Below are 20138 nucleotides of genomic sequence, written 5' to 3'. Positions count from 1 at the left end.
TCCTCCTCACCGGGCCCCGCTCCCCTCCTCCTCACCGGGCCCCGCTCCCCTCCTCCTCACCGGGCCCCGTCCTCCCCCTCCTCCTCACCGGGCCCCGCTCCCCTCCTCCTCACCGGGCCCCGCTCCCCTCCTCCTCACCGGGCCCCGTCCTCCCCCTCCTCCTCACCGGGCCCCTCCTCCTCCGCACCGGGCCCCGCTCCCCTCCTCCTCACCGGGCCCCGCTCCCCTCCTCCTCACCGGGCCCCGTCCTCCCCCTCCTCCTCACCGGGCCCCGTCCTCCCCCCTCCTCCTCACCGGGCCCCGCTCCCCTCCTCCTCACCGGGCCCGTCCTCCCCCTCCTCCTCACCGGGCCCCGTCCTCCCCCTCCTCCTCACCGGGCCCCGCTCCCCTCCTCCTCACCGGGCCCCGTCCTCCCCCTCCTCCTCACCGGGCCCCGTCCTCCCCCTCCTCCTCACCGGGCCCCTCCTCCTCCTCACCGGGCCCCGTCCTCCCCCCTCCTCCTCACCGGGCCCCCGTCCTCCCCCTCCTCCTCACCGGGCCCCGTCCTCCCCCTCCTCCTCACCGGGCCCCGTCCTCCCCCTCCTCCGCATCGGGCCCCCGCTCCCCTCCTCCTCACCGGGCCCCGCTCCCCTCCTCCTCCTCACCGGGCCCCGCTCCCCTCCTCCTCACCGGGCCCCGGCCCCCTCCTCCTCACTGGGCCCCGCTCCCCTCCTCCTCACCGGGCCCCCTCCTCCTCACCGGGCCCCGTCCTCCCCCTCCTCCTCACCGGGCCCCGTCCTCCCCCTCCTCCTCACCGGGCCCCGCTCCCCTCCTCCTCACCGGGCCCCGGCCCCCTCCTCCTCACCGGGCCCCGTCCTCCCCCTCCTCCTCACCGGCCCCCTCCTCCTCACCGGGCCCCGTCCTCCTCCTCCTCACCGGGCCCCGTCCTCCCCCTCCTCCTCACCGGGCCCCGCTCCCCTCCTCCTCACCGGGCCCCGGCCCCCTCCTCCTCACCGGGCCCCGTCCTCCCCCTCCTCCTCACCGGCCCCCTCCTCCTCACCGGGCCCCGTCCTCCCCCTCCTCCTCACCGGGCCCCGCTCCCCTCCTCCTCACCGGGCCCCGGCCCCCTCCTCCTCACCGGGCCCCGTCCTCCCCCTCCTCCTCACCGGCCCCCTCCTCCTCACCGGGCCCCGTCCTCCCCCTCCTCCTCACCGGGTCCCGGCCCCCTCCTCCTCACCGGGCCCCGTCCTCCTCCTCCTCCTCACCGGGCCCCGTCCTCCCCCTCCTCCTCACCGGGCCCCGTCCTCCCCCTCCTCCTCACCGGGCCCCGTCCTCCTCCTCCTCCTCACCGGGCCCCGCTCCCCTCCTCTTCACCGGGCCCCGGCCCCCTCCTCCTCACCGGGCCCCGTCCTCCCCCTCCTCCTCACCGGCCCCCTCCTCCTCACCGGGCCCCGTCCTCCCCCTCCTCCTCACCGGGTCCCGGCCCCCTCCTCCTCACCGGGCCCCGTCCTCCCCCTCCTCCTCACCGGGCCCCGTCCTCCCCCTCCTCCTCACCGGGCCCTGTCCTCCCCCTCCTCCTCACCGGCCCCCTCCTCCTCACCGGGCCCCGTCCTCCCCCTCCTCCTCACCGGCCCCCTCCTCCTCACCGGGCCCCGTCCTCCCCCTCCTCCTCACCGGGTCCCGGCCCCCTCCTCCTCACCGGGCCCCGGCCCCCTCCTCCTCACCGGGCCCCGTCCTCCCCCTCCTCCTCACCGGGCCCCGTCCTCCCCCTCCTCCTCACCGGGCCCCGTCCTCCCCCTCCTCCTCACCGGGCCCCGTCCTCCCCCCTCCTCCGCATCGGGCCCCGCTCCCCTCCTCCTCACCGGGCCCCGCTCCCCTCCTCCTCCTCACCGGGCCCCGCTCCCCTCCTCCTCACCGGGCCCCGGCCCCCTCCTCCTCACCGGGCCCCGCTCCCCTCCTCCTCCTCACCGGGCCCCGCTCCCCTCCTCCTCACCGGGCCCCCTCCTCCTCACCGGGCCCCGCCCTCCCCCTCCTCCTCACCGGGCCCCGTCCTCCTCACCGGGCCCCGCCCTCCCCCTCCTCCTCACCGGGCCCCGTCCTCCCCCTCCTCCTCACCGGGCCCCGCTCCCCTCCTCCTCACCGGGCCCCGGCCCCCTCCTCCTCACCGGGCCCCGTCCTCCCCCTCCTCCTCACCGGGCCCCGTCCTCCCCCTCCTCCTCACCGGGCCCCGTCCTCCCCCTCCTCCTCACCGGGCCCCGTCCTCCCCCTCCTCCTCACCGGGTCCCGGCCCCCTCCTCCTCACCGGGCCCCGTCCTCCCCCTCCTCCTCACCGGGCCCCGTCCTCCCCCTCCTCCTCACCGGGCCCCGTCCTCCCCCCTCCTCCTCACCGGGCCCCGTCCTCCCCCTCCTCCTCACCGGGCCCCGTCCTCCCCCTCCTCCTCACCGGGCCCCGTCCTCCCCCTCCTCCTCACCGGGCCCCGTCCTCCCCCTCCTCCTCACCGGGTCCCGGCCCCCTCCTCCTCACCGGGCCCCGTCCTCCCCCTCCTCCTCACCGGGCCCCGTCCTCCCCCTCCTCCTCACCGGGCCCCGTCCTCCTCCTCCTCCTCACCGGGCCCCGCTCCCCTCCTCCTCACCGGGCCCCGTCCTCCCCCTCCTCCTCACCGGCCCCCTCCTCCTCACCGGGCCCCGTCCTCCCCCTCCTCCTCACCGGGCCCCGCCCTCCCCCTCCTCCTCACCGGGCCCCGTCCTCCTCACCGGGCCCCGCCCTCCCCCTCCTCCTCACCGGGCCCCGCCCTCCCCCTCCTCCTCACCGGGCCCCGTCCTCCCCCTCCTCCTCACCGGGCCCCGCTCCCCTCCTCCTCACCGGGCCCCGGCCCCCTCCTCCTCACCGGGCCCCGTCCTCCCCCTCCTCCTCACCGGGCCCCGTCCTCCCCCTCCTCCTCACCGGGCCCCGTCCTCCCCTCCTCCTCACCGGGCCCGGCCCCCTCCTCCTCACCGGGCCCCGTCCTCCCCCTCCTCCTCACCGGGCCCCGGCCCCCTCCTCCTCACCGGGCCCCGCTCCCCTCCTCCTCACCGGGCCCCGCTCCCCTCCTCCTCACTGGGCCCCGCTCCCCTCCTCCTCACCGGGCCCCGCTCCCCCTCCTCCTCACCGGGCCCCGTCCTCCCCCTCCTCCTCACCGGGCCCCGTCCTCCCCCTCCTCCTCACCGGGCCCCGCTCCCCTCCTCCTCACCGGGCCCCGTCCTCCCCCTCCTCCTCACCGGGCCCCTCCTCCTCCTCACCGGGCCCCTCCTCCTCCTCACCGGGCCCCGTCCTCCCCCTCCTCCTCACCGGGCCCCGCTCCCCTCCTCCTCACTGGGCCCCGTCCTCCCCCTCCTCCTCACCGGGCCCCGTCCTCCCCCTCCTCCTCACCGGGCCCCTCCTCCTCCTCACCGGGCCCCGTCCTCCCCCTCCTCCTCACCGGGCCCCGCTCCCCTCCTCCTCACCGGGCCCCGTCCTCCCCCTCCTCCTCACCGGGCCCCGCTCCCCTCCTCCTCACCGGGCCCCGTCCTCCCCCTCCTCCGCACCGGGCCCCGCTCCCCTCCTCCTCACTGGGCCCCGCTCCCCTCCTCCTCACCGGGCCCCGCTCCCCTCCTCCTCACCGGGCCCCGCTCCCCTCCTCCTCACCGGGCCCCGTCCTCCCCCTCCTCCTCACCGGGCCCCGCTCCCCTCCTCCTCACCGGGCCCCGCTCCCCTCCTCCTCACCGGGCCCCGTCCTCCCCCTCCTCCTCACCGGGCCCCTCCTCCTCCGCACCGGGCCCCGCTCCCCTCCTCCTCACCGGGCCCCGCTCCCCTCCTCCTCACCGGGCCCCGTCCTCCCCCTCCTCCTCACCGGGCCCCGTCCTCCCCCTCCTCCTCACCGGGCCCCGCTCCCCTCCTCCTCACCGGGCCCGTCCTCCCCCTCCTCCTCACCGGGCCCCGTCCTCCCCCTCCTCCTCACCGGGCCCCGCTCCCCTCCTCCTCACCGGGCCCCGTCCTCCCCCTCCTCCTCACCGGGCCCCGTCCTCCCCCTCCTCCTCACCGGGCCCCTCCTCCTCCTCACCGGGCCCCGTCCTCCCCCTCCTCCTCACCGGGCCCCGTCCTCCCCCTCCTCCTCACCGGGCCCCGTCCTCCCCCTCCTCCTCACCGGGCCCCGTCCTCCCCCTCCTCCGCATCGGGCCCCGCTCCCCTCCTCCTCACCGGGCCCCGCTCCCCTCCTCCTCCTCACCGGGCCCCGCTCCCCTCCTCCTCACCGGGCCCCGGCCCCCTCCTCCTCACTGGGCCCCGCTCCCCTCCTCCTCACCGGGCCCCCTCCTCCTCACCGGGCCCCGTCCTCCCCCTCCTCCTCACCGGGCCCCGTCCTCCCCCTCCTCCTCACCGGGCCCCGCTCCCCTCCTCCTCACCGGGCCCCGGCCCCCTCCTCCTCACCGGGCCCCGTCCTCCCCCTCCTCCTCACCGGCCCCCTCCTCCTCACCGGGCCCCGTCCTCCCCCTCCTCCTCACCGGGCCCCGTCCTCCCCCTCCTCCTCACCGGGCCCCGCTCCCCTCCTCCTCACCGGGCCCCGGCCCCCTCCTCCTCACCGGGCCCCGTCCTCCCCCTCCTCCTCACCGGCCCCCTCCTCCTCACCGGGCCCCGTCCTCCCCCTCCTCCTCACCGGGCCCCGTCCTCCCCCTCCTCCTCACCGGGCCCCGCTCCCCTCCTCCTCACCGGGCCCCGGCCCCCTCCTCCTCACCGGGCCCCGTCCTCCCCCTCCTCCTCACCGGCCCCCTCCTCCTCACCGGGCCCCGTCCTCCCCCTCCTCCTCACCGGGTCCCGGCCCCCTCCTCCTCACCGGGCCCCGTCCTCCCCCTCCTCCTCACCGGGCCCCGTCCTCCCCCTCCTCCTCACCGGGCCCCGTCCTCCTCCTCCTCCTCACCGGGCCCCGCTCCCCTCCTCTTCACCGGGCCCCGGCCCCCTCCTCCTCACCGGGCCCCGTCCTCCCCCTCCTCCTCACCGGCCCCCTCCTCCTCACCGGGCCCCGTCCTCCCCCTCCTCCTCACCGGGTCCCGGCCCCCTCCTCCTCACCGGGCCCCGTCCTCCCCCTCCTCCTCACCGGGCCCCGTCCTCCCCCTCCTCCTCACCGGGCCCTGTCCTCCCCCTCCTCCTCACCGGCCCCCTCCTCCTCACCGGCCCCCTCCTCCTCACCGGGCCCCGTCCTCCCCCTCCTCCTCACCGGCCCCCTCCTCCTCACCGGGCCCCGTCCTCCCCCTCCTCCTCACCGGGTCCCGGCCCCCTCCTCCTCACCGGGCCCCGTCCTCCCCCTCCTCCTCACCGGGCCCCGTCCTCCCCCTCCTCCTCACCGGGCCCCGTCCTCCTCCTCCTCCTCACCGGGTCCCGGCCCCCTCCTCCTCACCGGGCCCCGTCCTCCCCCTCCTCCTCACCGGCCCCCTCCTCCTCACCGGGCCCCGTCCTCCCCCTCCTCCTCACCGGGCCCCGCCCTCCCCCTCCTCCTCACCGGGCCCCGTCCTCCTCACCGGGCCCCGCCCTCCCCCTCCTCCTCACCGAGCCCCGCTCCCCTCCTCCTCACCGGGCCCCGTCCTCCCCCTCCTCCTCACCGAGCCCCGCTCCCCTCCTCCTCACCGGGCCCCGTCCTCCCCCTCCTCCTCACCGGCCCCCTCCTCCTCACCGGGCCCCGTCCTCCCCCTCCTCCTCACCGGGCCCCGTCCTCCCCCTCCTCCTCACCGGGCCCCGTCCTCCCCTCCTCCTCACCGGGCCCGGCCCCCTCCTCCTCACCGGGCCCCGTCCTCCCCCTCCTCCTCACCGGGCCCCGGCCCCCTCCTCCTCACCGGGCCCCGCTCCCCTCCTCCTCACCGGGCTCGGGCTCCCGCTTTCCTCCCTCATCTTTCTGCGTCTGGTCTCCCTGACAACAGTTTATCTGAAGCCCGGCACACTGTTACCATGGGTAACGGCGGCTGGGCGGGGTTCATTCACCATCAGCCAATAGTAATCCGGCCTCTTATAACTGACACTCTCAGCAGCCAATAGCAGTGAGCGTGAGGCCCTGGGACGTTAAAGGAGCGCTGTCGGCTGTAAAGGCGCATGCGCAGAGATGTGAGGGGAGATCCGACTACTGAGGGAAGATGGCGGACACGGTAAGAGCGAGCACGGGCCGCGGTATCCAGCTGTCAACGGCGCGAGGCTCCGAACTACCGCCCTCTGCTGCGCGCATGAGCGTAATGACGTCATGTCTGGGGGCCGATAACAACACTGATGTCTGATGACCCCCAATAACGGCCGCGGTCGTCGGGGAGTCTGTGTCCGGCTCCGGGCGGCCGCTGCCATTCCGCCCCCAGCACCAATTGTCAGCTGTGTAACCCCGCCCCCAGCACCAATTGTCAGCTGTGTAGCCCCGCCCCCAGCACCAATTGTCAGCTGTGTAACCCCGCCCCCAGCACCAATTGTCAGCTGTGTAGCCCCGCCCCCAGCACCAATTGTCAGCTGTGTAACCCCGCCCCCAGCACCAATTGTCAGCGGTGTAGCCCCGCCCCCAGCACCAATTGTCAGCTATGTAGCCCCGCCCCCAGCACCAATTGTCAGCTGTGTAACCCCGCCCCCAGCACCAATTGTCAGCTATGTAGCCCCGCCCCCAGCACCAATTGTCAGCTGTGTAACCCCGCCCCCAGCACCAATTGTCAGCGGTGTAGCCCCGCCCCCAGCACCAATTGTCAGCTGTGTAGCCCCGCCCCCAGCACCAATTGTCAGCTATGTAGCCCCGCCCCCAGCACCAATTGTCAGCTGTGTAACCCCGCCCCCAGCACCAATTGTCAGCTATGTAGCCCCGCCCCCAGCACCAATTGTCAGCTATGTAGCCCCGCCCCCAGCACCAATTGTCAGCTGTGTAACCCCGCCCCCAGCACCAATTGTCAGCGGTGTAGCCCCGCCCCCAGCACCAATTGTCAGCTGTGTAGCCCCGCCCCCAGCACCAATTGTCAGCTGTGTAGCCCCGCCCCCAGCACCAATTGTCAGCTGTGTAACCCCGCCCCCAGCACCAATTGTCAGCTGTGTAGCCCCGCCCCCAGCACCAATTGTCAGCTGTGTAACCCCGCCCCCAGCACCAATTGTCAGCTGTGTAACCCCGCCCCCAGCACCAATTGTCAGCTATGTAGCCCCGCCCCCAGCACCAATTGTCAGCTGTGTAACCCCGCCCCCAGCACCAATTGTCAGCGGTGTAGCCCCGCCCCCAGCACCAATTGTCAGCTGTGTAACCCCGCCCCCAGCACCGATTGTCAGCTGTGTAGCCCCGCCCCCAGCACCAATTGTCAGCTGTGTAACCCCGCCCCCAGCACCAATTGTCAGCTGTGTAACCCCGCCCCCAGCACCGATTGTCAGCTGTGTAGCCCCGCCCCCAGCACCAATTGTCAGCTGTGTAACCCCGCCCCCAGCACCAATTGTCAGCTATGTAGCCCCGCCCCCAGCACCAATTGTCAGCTGTGTAGCCCCGCCCCCAGCACCAATTGTCAGCTGTGTAGCCCCGCCCCCAGCACAATTGTCAGCTGTGTAGCCCCGCCCCCAGCACCAATTGTCAGCTGTGTAGCCCCGCCCCCAGCACCAATTGTCAGCTGTGTAACCCCGCCCCCAGCACCAATTGTCAGCTGTGTAACCCCGCCCCCAGCACCAATTGTCAGCTGTGTAGCCCCGCCCCCAGCACCAATTGTCAGCTGTGTAACCCCGCCCCCAGCACCAATTGTCAGCTATGTAGCCCCGCCCCCAGCACCAATTGTCAGCTGTGTAACCCCGCCCCCAGCACCAATTGTCAGCTGTGTAACCCCGCCCCCAGCACCAATTGTCAGCTGTGTAACCCCGCCCCCAGCACCAATTGTCAGCTATGTAGCCCCGCCCCCAGCACCAATTGTCAGCTGTGTAACCCCGCCCCCAGCACCAATTGTCAGCTATGTAGCCCCGCCCCCAGCACAATTGGCAGCTGTGTAACCCCGCCCCCAGCACAATTGGCAGCTGTGTAACCCCGCCCCCAGCACCAATTGTCAGCTGTGTAACCCCGCCCCCAGCACCAATTGTCAGCTGTGTAGCCCCGCCCCCAGCACCAATTGGCAGCTGTGTGGCCCCGCCCCCAGCACCGATTGGAACCCCGCCCCCAACGCTGACTGGCAGCTGTCTGTGTAACCCCGCCCCCATCACTGATTGGCAGATGTCTGTGTAACCCCGCCCCCAGCACTGATTGGCCGCTGTCTCTGTGTAACCCCGCCCCCAGCACTGATTGGCCGCTGTCTCTGTGTAACCCCGCCCCCAGCACTGATTTGCAGCTGTCTGTGTAACCCCGCCCCCAGCACTGATTGGCAGCTGTCTGTGTAACCCCGTCCCCAGCACTGATTGGCCACTGTCTCTGTGTAGCCCCGCCCCCAGCACTGATTGGCCGCTGTCTGTGTAACCCCGCCCCCAGCACTGATTGGCAGCTGTCTGTATAACCCCGCCCCCAGCACTGTTTGGCAGATGTGTCTGTATAACCCCGCCCCCAGCACTGATTGGCCGCTGTCTCTGTGTAACCCCGCCCCCAGCACTGATTGGCAGCTGTCTGTAACCCCGCCCCAGCACTGACTGGCAGCTGTGTAACCCCTGCCCCCACACTGATTGGCTGCTGTCTGTGTGTAACCCCGCCCCCAGCACTGATTGGCAGCTGTCTGTAACCCCGCCCCAGCACTGATTGGCCGCTGTCTCTGTGTAACCCCTGCCCCCACACTGATTGGCTGCTGGTAGTGTGTAACCTCGCCCCCAGCTTTCTGTTTAACCCCGCCCATGTACTGTATACAGACAGCAGCCAATCACTGCTGGGGGGCGGAGTTATACTGCATGGTAAGAGGACATTCATCGTTTGCTTTGATTTTAACACAAATGCAGCCGATGCTGGGTCGCTGCCTCCTCCTCACTGCTTCCTCGCTGCCTCCTCGCTGCTTCCTCGCTGCTTCCTCTCTGCTTCCTCGCTGCTTCCTCGCTGCTTCCTCGCTGCTTCCTCTCTGCTTCCTTGCTGCTTCCTCGCTGCTTCCTTGCTTCCTCCTCACTGCTTCTTCTCTGCCTCCTTGCTGCCTCCTCACTGCTTCCTTGCTGCTTCTTCTCTGCCTCCTTGCTGCCTCCTCACTGCTTCCTTGCTGCCTCCTCACTTCTTCTCTGCCTCCTTGCTGCCTCCTCACTGCCTCCTTGCTGCCTCCTCACTGCTTCCTTGCTGCCTCCTCACTGCTTCCTCGCTGCCTCCTCACTGCTTCCTCGCTGCTTCCTCACTGCTTCCTTGCTGCCTCCTCACTGCTTCCTTGCTGCTTCCTCTCTGCCTCCTTGCTGCCTCCTCACTGCTTCCTCGCTGCTTCCTCACTGCCTCCTTGCTGCCTCCTCACTGCTTCCTTGCTGCTTCCTCTCTGCCACCTTGCTGCTTCCTCACTGCTTCCTTGCTGCCTCCTCACTGCTTCCTTGCTGCCTCCTCACTTCTTCTCTGCCTCCTTACTGCTTCCTTGCTGCCTCCTCACTGCTTCCTTGCTGCCTCCTCACTGCTTCCTTGCTGCCTCCTCACTGCTTCCTTGCTGCCTCCTCATTGCTTCCTCACTGCTTCCTTGCTGCCTCCTCACTGCTTCCTCTCTGCTTCCTCGCTGCTTCCTCACTGCTTCCTCGCTGCCTCCTCACTGCTTCCTTGCTGCCTCCTCACTGCTTCCTTGCTGCTTCCTCGCTGCTTCCTTGCTGCTTCCTCGCTGCTTCCTTGCTGCTTCCTCTCTGCTTCCTCTCTGCTTCCTCACTGCTTCCTCGCTGCCTCCTCACTGCTTCCTTGCTGCCTCCTCACTGCTTCCTTGCTGCCTCCTCACCGCTTCCTCTCTGCCTCCTTGCTGCTTCCTCTCTGCTTCCTCTCTGCTTCCTTGCTGCCTTTTCGCTGCTTCCTCACTGCTTCCTCGCTGCCTCCTCACTGCTTCCTTGCTGCCTCTTCACTGCTTCCTCTCTGCCTCCTTGCTGCTTCCTCTCTGCTTCCTCACTGCTTCCTCGCTGCCTCCTCACTGCTTCCTTGCTGCCTCCTCATTGCTTCCTCACTGCTTCCTTGCTGCCTCCTCACTGCTTCCTCTCTGCCTCCTTGCTGCTTCCTCACTGCTTCCTCGCTGCCTCCTCACTGCTTCCTTGCTGCCTCCTCACTGCTTCCTCACTGCTTCCTTGCTGCCTCCTCACTGCTGCCTCCTCACTGCTTCCTCTCTGCCTCCTTGCTGCTTCCTCACTGCTTCCTTGCTGCCTCCTCACTGCTTCCTCCTCACTGCTTCCTCGCTGCCTCCTCACTGCTTCCTCCTCACTGCTTCCTTGCTGCCTCCTCACTGCTTCCTCACTGCTTCCTTGCTGCCTCCTCACTGCTTCCTCCTCACTGGTTCCTCCTCACTGCTTCCTTGCTGCCTCCTCACTGCTTCCTTGCTGCCTCCTCACTGCTTCCTCTCTGCTTCCTTGCTGCCTCCTCACTGCTTCCTCTCTGCTTCCTTGCTGCCTTTTCGCTGCTTCCTCACTGCTTCCTCGCTGCCTCCTCACTGCTTCCTCCTCACTGCTTCCTCTCTGCCTCCTTGCTGCTTCCTCACTACTTTCTCGCTGCCTCCTCACTGCTTCCTCCTCACTGCTTCTCTGCTTCCTCGCTGCCTCACTGCTTCCTTGCTGCCTCCTCACTGCTTCCTCGCTGCCTCCTCACTGCTTCCTCGCTGCCTCCTCACTGCTTCCTTGCTGCTTCCTCACTGCTTCCTTGCTGCTTCCTCTCTGCCTCCTTGCTGCCTCCTCACTGCTTCCTCGCTGCTTCCTCACTGCTTCCTTGCTGCTTCCTCTCTGCCTCCTTGCTGCTTCCTCACTGCTTCCTTGCTGCCTCCTTGCTGCCTCCTCACTGCTTCCTTGCTGCCTCCTCACTGCTTCCTTGCTGCCTCCTCACTGCTTCCTTGCTGCCTCCTCACTTCTTCTCTGCCTCCTCACTGCTTCCTTGCTGCCTCCTCACTGCTTCCTTGCTGCCTCCTCACTGCTTCCTCACTGCTTCCTTGCTGCCTCCTCACTGCTTCCTTGCTGCCTCATTGCTTCCTCACTGCTTCCTTGCTGCCTCCTCACTGCTTCCTCTCTGCTTCCTCACTGCTTCCTTGCTGCCTCCTCACTGCTTCCTTGCTGCCTCCTCATTGCTTCCTCACTGCTTCCTTGCTGCCTCCTCGCTGCTTCCTCTCTGCTTCCTCTCTGCTTCCTCACTGCTTCCTTGCTGCCTCCTCACTGCTTCCTTGCTGCCTCCTCACTGCTTCCTTGCTGCCTCCTCACTGCTTCCTTGCTGCCTCCTCATTGCTTCCTCACTGCTTCCTTGCTGCTTCCTCTCTGCTTCCTCTCTGCTTCCTCACTGCTTCCTTGCTGCCTCCTCACTGCTTCCTTGCTGCCTCCTCACTGCTTCCTTGCTGCCTCCTCGCTGCTTCCTCTCTGCTTCCTCTCTGCTTCCTCACTGCTTCCTTGCTGCCTCCTCACTGCTTCCTTGCTGCCTCCTCACTGCTTCCTTGCTGCCTCCTCACCGCTTCCTCTCTGCTTCCTCTCTGCTTCCTTGCTGCCTTTTCGCTGCTTCCTCACTGCTTCCTCGCTGCCTCCTCACTGCTTCCTTGCTGCCTCCTCACTGCTTCCTCTCTGCCTCCTTGCTGCTTCCTCTCTGCTTCTTCACTGCTTCCTCGCTGCCTCCTCACTGCTTCCTCACTGCTTCCTTGCTGCCTCCTCACTGCTTCCTCGCTGCCTCCTCACTGCTTCCTTGCCTCCTCACTGCTTCCTCACTGCTTCCTTGCTGCCTCCTCACTGCTTCCTCCTCACTGCTTCCTCTCTGCCTCCTTGCTGCTTCCTCACTGCTTCCTTGCTGCCTCCTCACTGCTTCCTCCTCACTGCTTCCTCGCTGCCTCCTCACTGCTTCCTCCTCACTGCTTCCTCACTGCTTCCTTGCTGCCTCCTCACTGCTTCCTCACTGCTTCCTTGCTGCCTCCTCACTGCTTCCTCCTCACTGGTTCCTCCTCACTGCTTCCTCACTGCTTCCTTGCTGCCTCCTCACTGCTTCCTTGCTGCCTCCTCACTGCTTCCTCTCTGCTTCCTTGCTGCCTCCTCACTGCTTCCTCTCTGCTTCCTTGCTGCCTTTTCGCTGCTTCCTCACTGCTTCCTCGCTGCCTCCTCACTGCTTCCTCCTCACTGCTTCCTCTCTGCCTCCTTGCTGCTTCCTCACTACTTTCTCGCTGCTTCCTCACTGCTTCCTTGCTGCCTCCTCACTGCTTCCTCCTCACTGCTTCCTCTCTGCCTCCTTGCTGCTTCCTCTCTGCTTCCTCGCTGCCTCACTGCTTCCTCGCTGCCTTTTCACTGCTTCCTCGCTGCCTTTTCACTGCTTCCTCACTGCCTCCTCTCTGCTTCCTCTCTGCTTCCTCGCTGCCTTTTCGCTGCTTCCTCTCTGCCTCCTCACTGCTCCCTCGCTGCTTCCTCACTGCTTCCTTGCTGCCTCCTCACTGCTTCCTCACTGCTTCCTCACTGCCTCCTTGCTGCTTCCTCACCGCTTCCTCTCTGCCTCCTCACCGCTTCCTTTCTGCCTCCTCACCACTTCCTCTCTGCCTCCTCACCGCTTCCTCTCTGCCTCCTTGCTGCTTCCTCTCTGCTTCCTCTCTGCTTCCTTGCTGCCTTTTCGCTGCTTCCTCACTGCTTCCTCGCTGCCTCCTCACTGCTTCCTCTCTGCCTCCTTGCTGCTTCCACTCTGCCTCCTCACTGCTTCCTCGCTGCCTCCTCACTGCTTCCTTGCTGCCTCCTCATTGCTTCCTCACTGCTTCCTTGCTGCCTCCTTACTGCTTCCTCCTTTCTGCCTCCTTGCTGCTTCCTCACTGCTTCCTTGCTGCCTCCTCACTGCTTCCTCCTCACTGCTTCCTCGCTGCCTCCTCACTGCTTCCTCCTCACTGCTTCCTCACTGCTTCCTTGCTGCCTCCTCACTGCTTCCTCACTACTTCCTTGCTGCCTCCTCACTGCTTCCTCTCTGCTTCCTTGCTGGCTTTTCGCTGCTTCCTCACTGCTTCCTCGCTGCCTGCTCACTGCTTCCCCACTGCCTCCTCACTGCTTCCTCCTCACTGCTTCCTCTCTGCCTCCTTGCTGCTTCCTCACTACTTTCTCGCTGCTTCCTCACTGCTTCCTTGCTTCCTCCTCACTGCTTCCTCTCTGCCTCCTTGCTGCTTCCTCTCTGCTTCCTCGCTGCCTCACTGCTTCCTCGCTGCCTTTTCACTGCTTCCTCGCTGCCTCCTCGCTGCCTCCTCACTGCTTCCTCGCTGCTTCCTCGCTGCCTTTTCGCTGCTTCCTCTCTGCCTCCTCACTGCTCCCTCGCTGCTTCCTCACTGCTTCCTCCTCACTGCCTCCTCACTGCCTCCTCACCGCTTCCTCACTGCCTCCTCACCGCTTCCTCGCTGCCTCCTCACCGCTTCCTCGCTGCCTCCTCACCGCTTCCTCTCTGCCTCCTCTCTGCTTCCTCACTGCTTCCTCTCTGCCTCCTCTCTGCTTCCTCACTGCTTCCTCGCTGCCTCCTCACTGCTTCCTTGCTGCCTCCTCACTGCTTCCTCACTGCTTCCTTGCTGCCTCCTCACTGCTTCCTTGCTGCCTCCTCATTGCTTCCTCCTCACTGCTTCCTCTCTGCCTCCTTGCTGCTTCCTCACTACTTTCTCGCTGCTTCCTCACTGCTTCCTTGCTGCCTCCTCACTGCTTCCTCCTCACTGCTTCCTCTCTGCCTCCTCTCTGCTTCCTCACTGCTTCCTCTCTGCTTCCTCACTGCTTCCTCGCTGCCTCCTCTCTGCTTCCTCACTGCTTCCTCGCTGCCTCCTCACTGCTTCCTTGCTGCCTCCTCACTGCTTCCTTGCTGCCTCCTCATTGCTTCCTCACTGCTTCCTTGCTGCCTCCTCACTGCTTCCTTGCTGCCTCCTCATTGCTTCCTCCTCACTGCTTCCTCTCTGCCTCCTTGCTGCTTCCTCACTACTTTCTCGCTGCTTCCTCACTGCTTCCTTGCTGCCTCCTCACTGCTTCCTCCTCACTGCTTCCTCTCTGCCTCCTTGCTGCTTCCTCACTGCTTCCTCGCTGCCTTTTCGCTGCTTCCTTACTGCTTCCTCGCTGCCTCCTCACTGCTTCCTTGCTGCCTCCTCACTGCTTCCTCTCTGCCTCCTCGCTGCTTCCTCTCTGCCTCCTCACTGCTTCCTCGCTGCCTCCTCACTGCTTCCTTGCTGCCTCCTCACTGCTTCCTCGCTGCCTCCTCACTGCTTCCTCCTCACTGCTTCCTTGCTGCCTCCTCACTGCTTCCTCACTGCTTCCTTGCTGCCTCCTCACTGCTTCCTCACTGCTTCCTCACTGCCTCCTTGCTGCTTCCTCACCGCTTCCTCTCTGCCTCCTCACCGCTTCCTCTCTGCCTCCTCACCACTTCCTCTCTGCCTCCTCACCGCTTCCTCTCTGCCTCCTTGCTGCTTCCTCTCTGCTTCCTCTCTGCTTCCTTGCTGCCTTTTCGCTGCTTCCTCACTGCTTCCTCGCTGCCTCCTCACTGCTTCCTCTCTGCCTCCTTGCTGCTTCCACTCTGCCTCCTCACTGCTTCCTCGCTGCCTCCTCATTGCTTCCTCACTGCTTCCTTGCTGCCTCCTTACTGCTTCCTCCTTTCTGCCTCCTTGCTGCTTCCTCACTGCTTCCTCCTCACTGCTTCCTCGCTGCCTCCTCACTGCTTCCTCCTCACTGCTTCCTCACTGCTTCCTTGCTGCCTCCTCACTGCTTCCTCACTACTTCCTTGCTGCCTCCTCACTGCTTCCTCTCTGCTTCCTTGCTGGCTTTTCGCTGCTTCCTCACTGCTTCCTCGCTGCCTGCTCACTGCTTCCCCACTGCCTCCTCACTGCTTCCTCCTCACTGCTTCCTCTCTGCCTCCTTGCTGCTTCCTCACTACTTTCTCGCTGCTTCCTCACTGCTTCCTTGCTTCCTCCTCACTGCTTCCTCTCTGCCTCCTTGCTGCTTCCTCTCTGCTTCCTCGCTGCCTCACTGCTTCCTCGCTGCCTTTTCACTGCTTCCTCACTGCCTCCTCACTGCTTCCTCGCTGCTTCCTCGCTGCCTTTTCGCTGCTTCCTCTCTGCCTCCTCACTGCTCCCTCGCTGCTTCCTCACTGCTTCCTCCTCACTGCCTCCTCACTGCCTCCTCACCGCTTCCTCACTGCCTCCTCACCGCTTCCTCGCTGCCTCCTCACCGCTTCCTCGCTGCCTCCTCACCGCTTCCTCTCTGCCTCCTCTCTGCTTCCTCACTGCTTCCTCTCTGCCTCCTCTCTGCTTCCTCACTGCTTCCTCGCTGCCTCCTCACTGCTTCCTTGCTGCCTCCTCACTGCTTCCTTGCTGCCTCCTCATTGCTTCCTCACTGCTTCCTTGCTGCCTCCTCACTGCTTCCTTGCTGCCTCCTCATTGCTTCCTCCTCACTGCTTCCTCTCTGCCTCCTTGCTGCTTCCTCACTACTTTCTCGCTGCTTCCTCACTGCTTCCTTGCTGCCTCCTCACTGCTTCCTCTCTGCCTCCTCTCTGCTTCCTCACTGCTTCCTCTCTGCTTCCTCACTGCTTCCTCGCTGCCTCCTCTCTGCTTCCTCACTGCTTCCTCTCTGCTTCCTCACTGCTTCCTCGCTGCCTCCTCACTGCTTCCTTGCTGCCTCCTCACTGCTTCCTTGCTGCCTCCTCATTGCTTCCTCACTGCTTCCTTGCTGCCTCCTCACTGCTTCCTTGCTGCCTCCTCATTGCTTCCTCCTCACTGCTTCCTCTCTGCCTCCTTGCTGCTTCCTCACTACTTTCTCGCTGCTTCCTCACTGCTTCCTTGCTGCCTCCTCACTGCTTCCTCCTCACTGCTTCCTCTCTGCCTCCTTGCTGCTTCCTCACTGCTTCCTCGCTGCCTTTTCGCTGCTTCCTTACTGCTTCCTCGCTGCCTCCTCACTGCTTCCTTGCTGCCTCCTCACTGCTTCCTCTCTGCCTCCTCGCTGCTTCCTCTCTGCCTCCTCACTGCTTCCTCGCTGCCTCCTCACTGCTTCCTTGCTGCCTCCTCACTGCTTCCTCCTCACTGCTTCCTCGCTGCCTCCTCACTGCTTCCTCCTCACTGCTTCCTCACTGCTTCCTCACTACTTCCTTGCTGCCTCCTCACTGCTTCCTCTCTGCTTCCTTGCTGGCTTTTCGCTGCTTCCTCACTGCTTCCTCGCTGCCTGCTCACTGCTTCCTCTCTGCCTCCCCACTGCCTCCTCACTGCTTCCTCCTCACTGCTTCCTCTCTGCCTCCTTGCTGCTTCCTCACTACTTTCTCGCTGCTTCCTTGCTTCCTCCTCACTACTTTCTCGCTGCTTCCTTGCTTCCTCCTCACTGCTTCCTCACTGCTTCCTTGCTGCCTCCTCACTGCTTCCTCACTACTTCCTTGCTGCCTCCTCACTGCTTCCTCTCTGCTTCCTTGCTGGCTTTTCGCTGCTTCCTCACTGCTTCCTCGCTGCCTGCTCACTGCTTCCCCACTGCCTCCTCACTGCTTCCTCCTCACTGCTTCCTCTCTGCCTCCTTGCTGCTTCCTCACTACTTTCTCGCTGCTTCCTCACTGCTTCCTTGCTTCCTCCTCACTGCTTCCTCTCTGCCTCCTTGCTGCTTCCTCTCTGCTTCCTCGCTGCCTCACTGCTTCCTCGCTGCCTTTTCACTGCTTCCTCACTGCTTCCTCGCTGCCTCCTCACTGCTTCCTCGCTGCTTCCTCGCTGCCTTTTCGCTGCTTCCTCTCTGCCTCCTCACTGCTCCCTCGCTGCTTCCTCACTGCTTCCTCCTCACTGCCTCCTCACTGCCTCCTCACTGCCTCCTCACCGCTTCCTCGCTGCTTCCTCGCTGCCTTTTCGCTGCTTCCTCTCTGCCTCCTCACTGCTCCCTCGCTGCTTCCTCACTGCTTCCTCACTGCTTCCTCCTCACTGCCTCCTCACTGCCTCCTCACCGCTTCCTCACTGCCTCCTCACCGCTTCCTCGCTGCCTCCTCACCGCTTCCTCGCTGCCTCCTCACCGCTTCCTCTCTGCCTCCTCTCTGCTTCCTCACTGCTTCCTCTCTGCTTCCTCACTGCTTCCTCGCTGCCTCCTCACTGCTTCCTTGCTGCCTCCTCACTGCTTCCTTGCTGCCTCCTCATTGCTTCCTCACTGCTTCCTTGCTGCCTCCTCACTGCTTCCTTGCTGCCTCCTCATTGCTTCCTCCTCACTGCTTCCTCTCTGCCTCCTTGCTGCTTCCTCACTACTTTCTCGCTGCTTCCTCACTGCTTCCTTGCTGCCTCCTCACTGCTTCCTCCTCACTGCTTCCTCTCTGCCTCCTCTCTGCTTCCTCACTGCTTCCTCTCTGCTTCCTCACTGCTTCCTCGCTGCCTCCTCTCTGCTTCCTCACTGCTTCCTCTTTGCTTCCTCACTGCTTCCTCGCTGCCTCCTCACTGCTTCCTTGCTGCCTCCTCACTGCTTCCTTGCTGCCTCCTCATTGCTTCCTCACTGCTTCCTTGCTGCCTCCTCACTGCTTCCTTGCTGCCTCCTCATTGCTTCCTCCTCACTGCTTCCTCTCTGCCTCCTTGCTGCTTCCTCACTACTTTCTCGCTGCTTCCTCACTGCCTCCTCACTGCTTCCTCCTCACTGCTTCCTCTCTGCCTCCTTGCTGCTTCCTCACTGCTTCCTCGCTGCCTTTTCGCTGCTTCCTTACTGCTTCCTCGCTGCCTCCTCACTGCTTCCTTGCTGCCTCCTCACTGCTTCCTCTCTGCCTCCTCGCTGCTTCCTCGCTGCCTCCTCACTGCTTCCTCGCTGCCTCCTCACTGCTTCCTCGCTGCTTCCTCACTGCTTCCTCGCTGCCTCCTCACTGCTTCCTCGCTGCTTCCTCGCTGCTTCCTCACTGCTTCCTCGCTGCCTCCTCACTGCTTCCTTGCTGCCTCCTCACTGCTTCCTCCTCACTGCTTCCTCGCTGCCTCCTCACTGCTTCCTCCTCACTGCTTCCTCACTGCTTCCTCACTACTTCCTTGCTGCCTCCTCACTGCTTCCTCTCTGCTTCCTTGCTGGCTTTTCGCTGCTTCCTCACTGCTTCCTCGCTGCCTGCTCACTGCTTCCTCTCTGCCTCCCCACTGCCTCCTCACTGCTTCCTCCTCACTGCTTCCTCTCTGCCTCCTTGCTGCTTCCTCACTACTTTCTCGCTGCTTCCTTGCTTCCTCCTCACTGCTTCCTCTCTGCCTCCTTGCTGCTTCCTCTCTGCTTCCTCGCTGCCTCACTGCTTCCTCGCTGCCTTTTCACTGCTTCCTCACTGCTTCCTCGCTGCCTCCTCACTGCTTCCTCTCTGCTTCCTCGCTGCCTCCTCTCTGCCTCCTCACTGCTCCCTCGCTGCTTCCTCACTGCTTCCTTGCTGCCTCCTCACTGCCTCCTCACTGCCTCCTCACTGCTTCCTCACTGCCTCCTCACTGCCTCCTCACTGCTTCCTCACTGCTTCCTCACTGCCTCCTTGCTGCTTCCTCGCTGCCTCCTCACCGCTTCCTCGCTGCCTCCTCACCGCTTCCTCTCTGCCTCATCACCGCTTCCTCTCTGCCTCCTCGCTGCTTCCTCCCTTCTTCCTTGCTGCCTCCTCACTGCTTCCTCCTCACTGCTTCCTCACGGCTTTCTTGCTGCCTCCTCACTGCTTCCTCCTCACTGCTTCCTCCCTTCTTCCTTGCTGCCTCCTCACTGCTTCCTCCTCACTGCTTCCTCACGGCTTTCTTGCTGCCTCCTCGCTTCTTCCTCACTGCTTCCTCGCTGCCTCCTCGCTGCCTCCTCACTGCTTCCTCGCTGCCTCCTCACTGCTTCCTCGCTGCTTCCTCGCTGCCTCCTCACTGCTTCCTCGCTGCCTCCTCGCTGCTTCCTCACTGCTTCCTCGCTGCCTCCTCGCTGCTTCCTCGCTGCCTCCTCGCTGCTTCCTCGCTGCCTCCTCACTGCTTCCTCGCTGCCTCCCCACTGCTTCTTCGCTGCCTCCCCACTGCTTCCTCGCTGCCTCCCCACTGCTTCCTCGCTGCCTCCCCACTACTTCCTTGCTGCCTCCTCACTGTCTCCTCACTGCTTCCTCGCTCCTCTCTGCCTCCTCACTGCTTCCTCGCTGTCTTCTCACTGCTTCCTCGCTCCTTTCTGCCTCCCCACTGCTTCCTCGCTGTCTCCTCAATGCTTCCTCGCTGCCTCCTCACTACTCGCTGCCTCCTCGCTGCTTCCTCGCTCCTCGCTGCTTCCTCGCTGTCTGCTCACTGCTTCCTCACTGCTTCCTCGCTACTCGCTGTCTCCTTACTGCTTCCTCGCTGCCTCCTCACTACTCGCTGCCTCCTCTGTACATTGCGCTGCTCTCAGGTGACCATCTCCCTGTGATTTCAGGGAGTGTTGGCCGGGGTTGTCATAGATACGAGGCGGTGTCGTCAGTGATCACCTCTGTTTACTGGTTGTAGATATGACATTTCGACCGCATAGAGACCGCCACATCTGCTGAAGTGACCACAACCAAGACCAATATGTCCGCCCCCGGTAACAAGAGAGCATCGGGGGACGGAGTGTCTGGCCCCCCGGAAAAGAAGCCCAACCATGAGGAGAAGACGCCGACAACGCTGATCGAGCCCATCCGCCTGGGCGGCATCTCCTCTACGGTCAGTGCGCCCCTCTTCCCCAGCGCATCACTCGCGCCTCTTCCTTGCCGCTCCCTCACCTCCTCCCCCATGCCGCCTTTTTTCCCCCGACACCCCCCTCCTCCTCGGCGCCTCCTCCTCTGTGCCCTCCTCAACCCTCCTCCTTGGCGCTCCCTCATCCTCCTCGGAGCCTCCCTCTCGCCCCTCCTCCTCTGCCCTCACCCCTCCTCCTCTGCCCTCACCCCTCCTCTGTGTCCCTTCTTCCGCGGTGCGTCCCTCTGCCTCCTCTGCTCTCCCTCTCATCCATCCTCCTCTGCCCTCGCCCCTCCACCTCTGTGTCTCCCAACCCCCCACTTGGCCTCTTCCTCCTCAGCACGTCCTTCGTCCTTCACCGCTCTTCCTTGGTGCATCCCACGCCCATCCCCTTAGCGCCCCTCCTTCTCTGTGTAGCGCCCCTTCGCCCCTCCTCCCTGGAGCCCCTCCTGCTTAGTGGCACCCCACCCTTGCCCCTCCTCCTCGTT

General features: G+C 65.2%; 2 protein-coding genes across 5 annotated transcripts in view; one reads left to right on the top strand and one right to left on the bottom strand.

Moving 5' to 3' along the window:
- The window catches only part of CFAP119 (cilia and flagella associated protein 119), a 30456-nt gene extending 24480 nt beyond the window's left edge, over positions 1 to 5976 (bottom strand). For all 3 annotated transcript variants that reach the window (XM_069735251.1, XM_069735253.1, XM_069735252.1), the window contains exon 1: positions 5846 to 5976. In XM_069735251.1, the coding sequence (XP_069591352.1) occupies positions 5846 to 5875 (30 nt within the window). In that variant the 5' untranslated portion in view covers positions 5876 to 5976. The remainder of the gene's footprint in view (positions 1 to 5845) is intronic.
- Positions 5977 to 5989: 13 nt separating this feature from the next.
- RNF40 (ring finger protein 40) overlaps positions 5990 to 20138 on the top strand; it is a 42229-nt gene continuing 28080 nt past the window's right edge. For both annotated transcript variants that reach the window (XM_069735247.1, XM_069735248.1), the window contains exons 1-2: positions 5990 to 6126; positions 19444 to 19638. In XM_069735247.1, the coding sequence (XP_069591348.1) occupies positions 19507 to 19638 (132 nt within the window). In that variant the 5' untranslated portion in view covers positions 5990 to 6126; positions 19444 to 19506. The remainder of the gene's footprint in view (positions 6127 to 19443; positions 19639 to 20138) is intronic.

Source organism: Ranitomeya imitator, chromosome 7, assembly GCF_032444005.1.
Source record: "Ranitomeya imitator isolate aRanImi1 chromosome 7, aRanImi1.pri, whole genome shotgun sequence".
NCBI lineage: Eukaryota > Metazoa > Chordata > Amphibia > Anura > Dendrobatidae > Ranitomeya > Ranitomeya imitator.
Note: the sequence above shows the minus strand (reverse complement) of the source record. Positions and strands in the feature narration are given on the sequence as shown.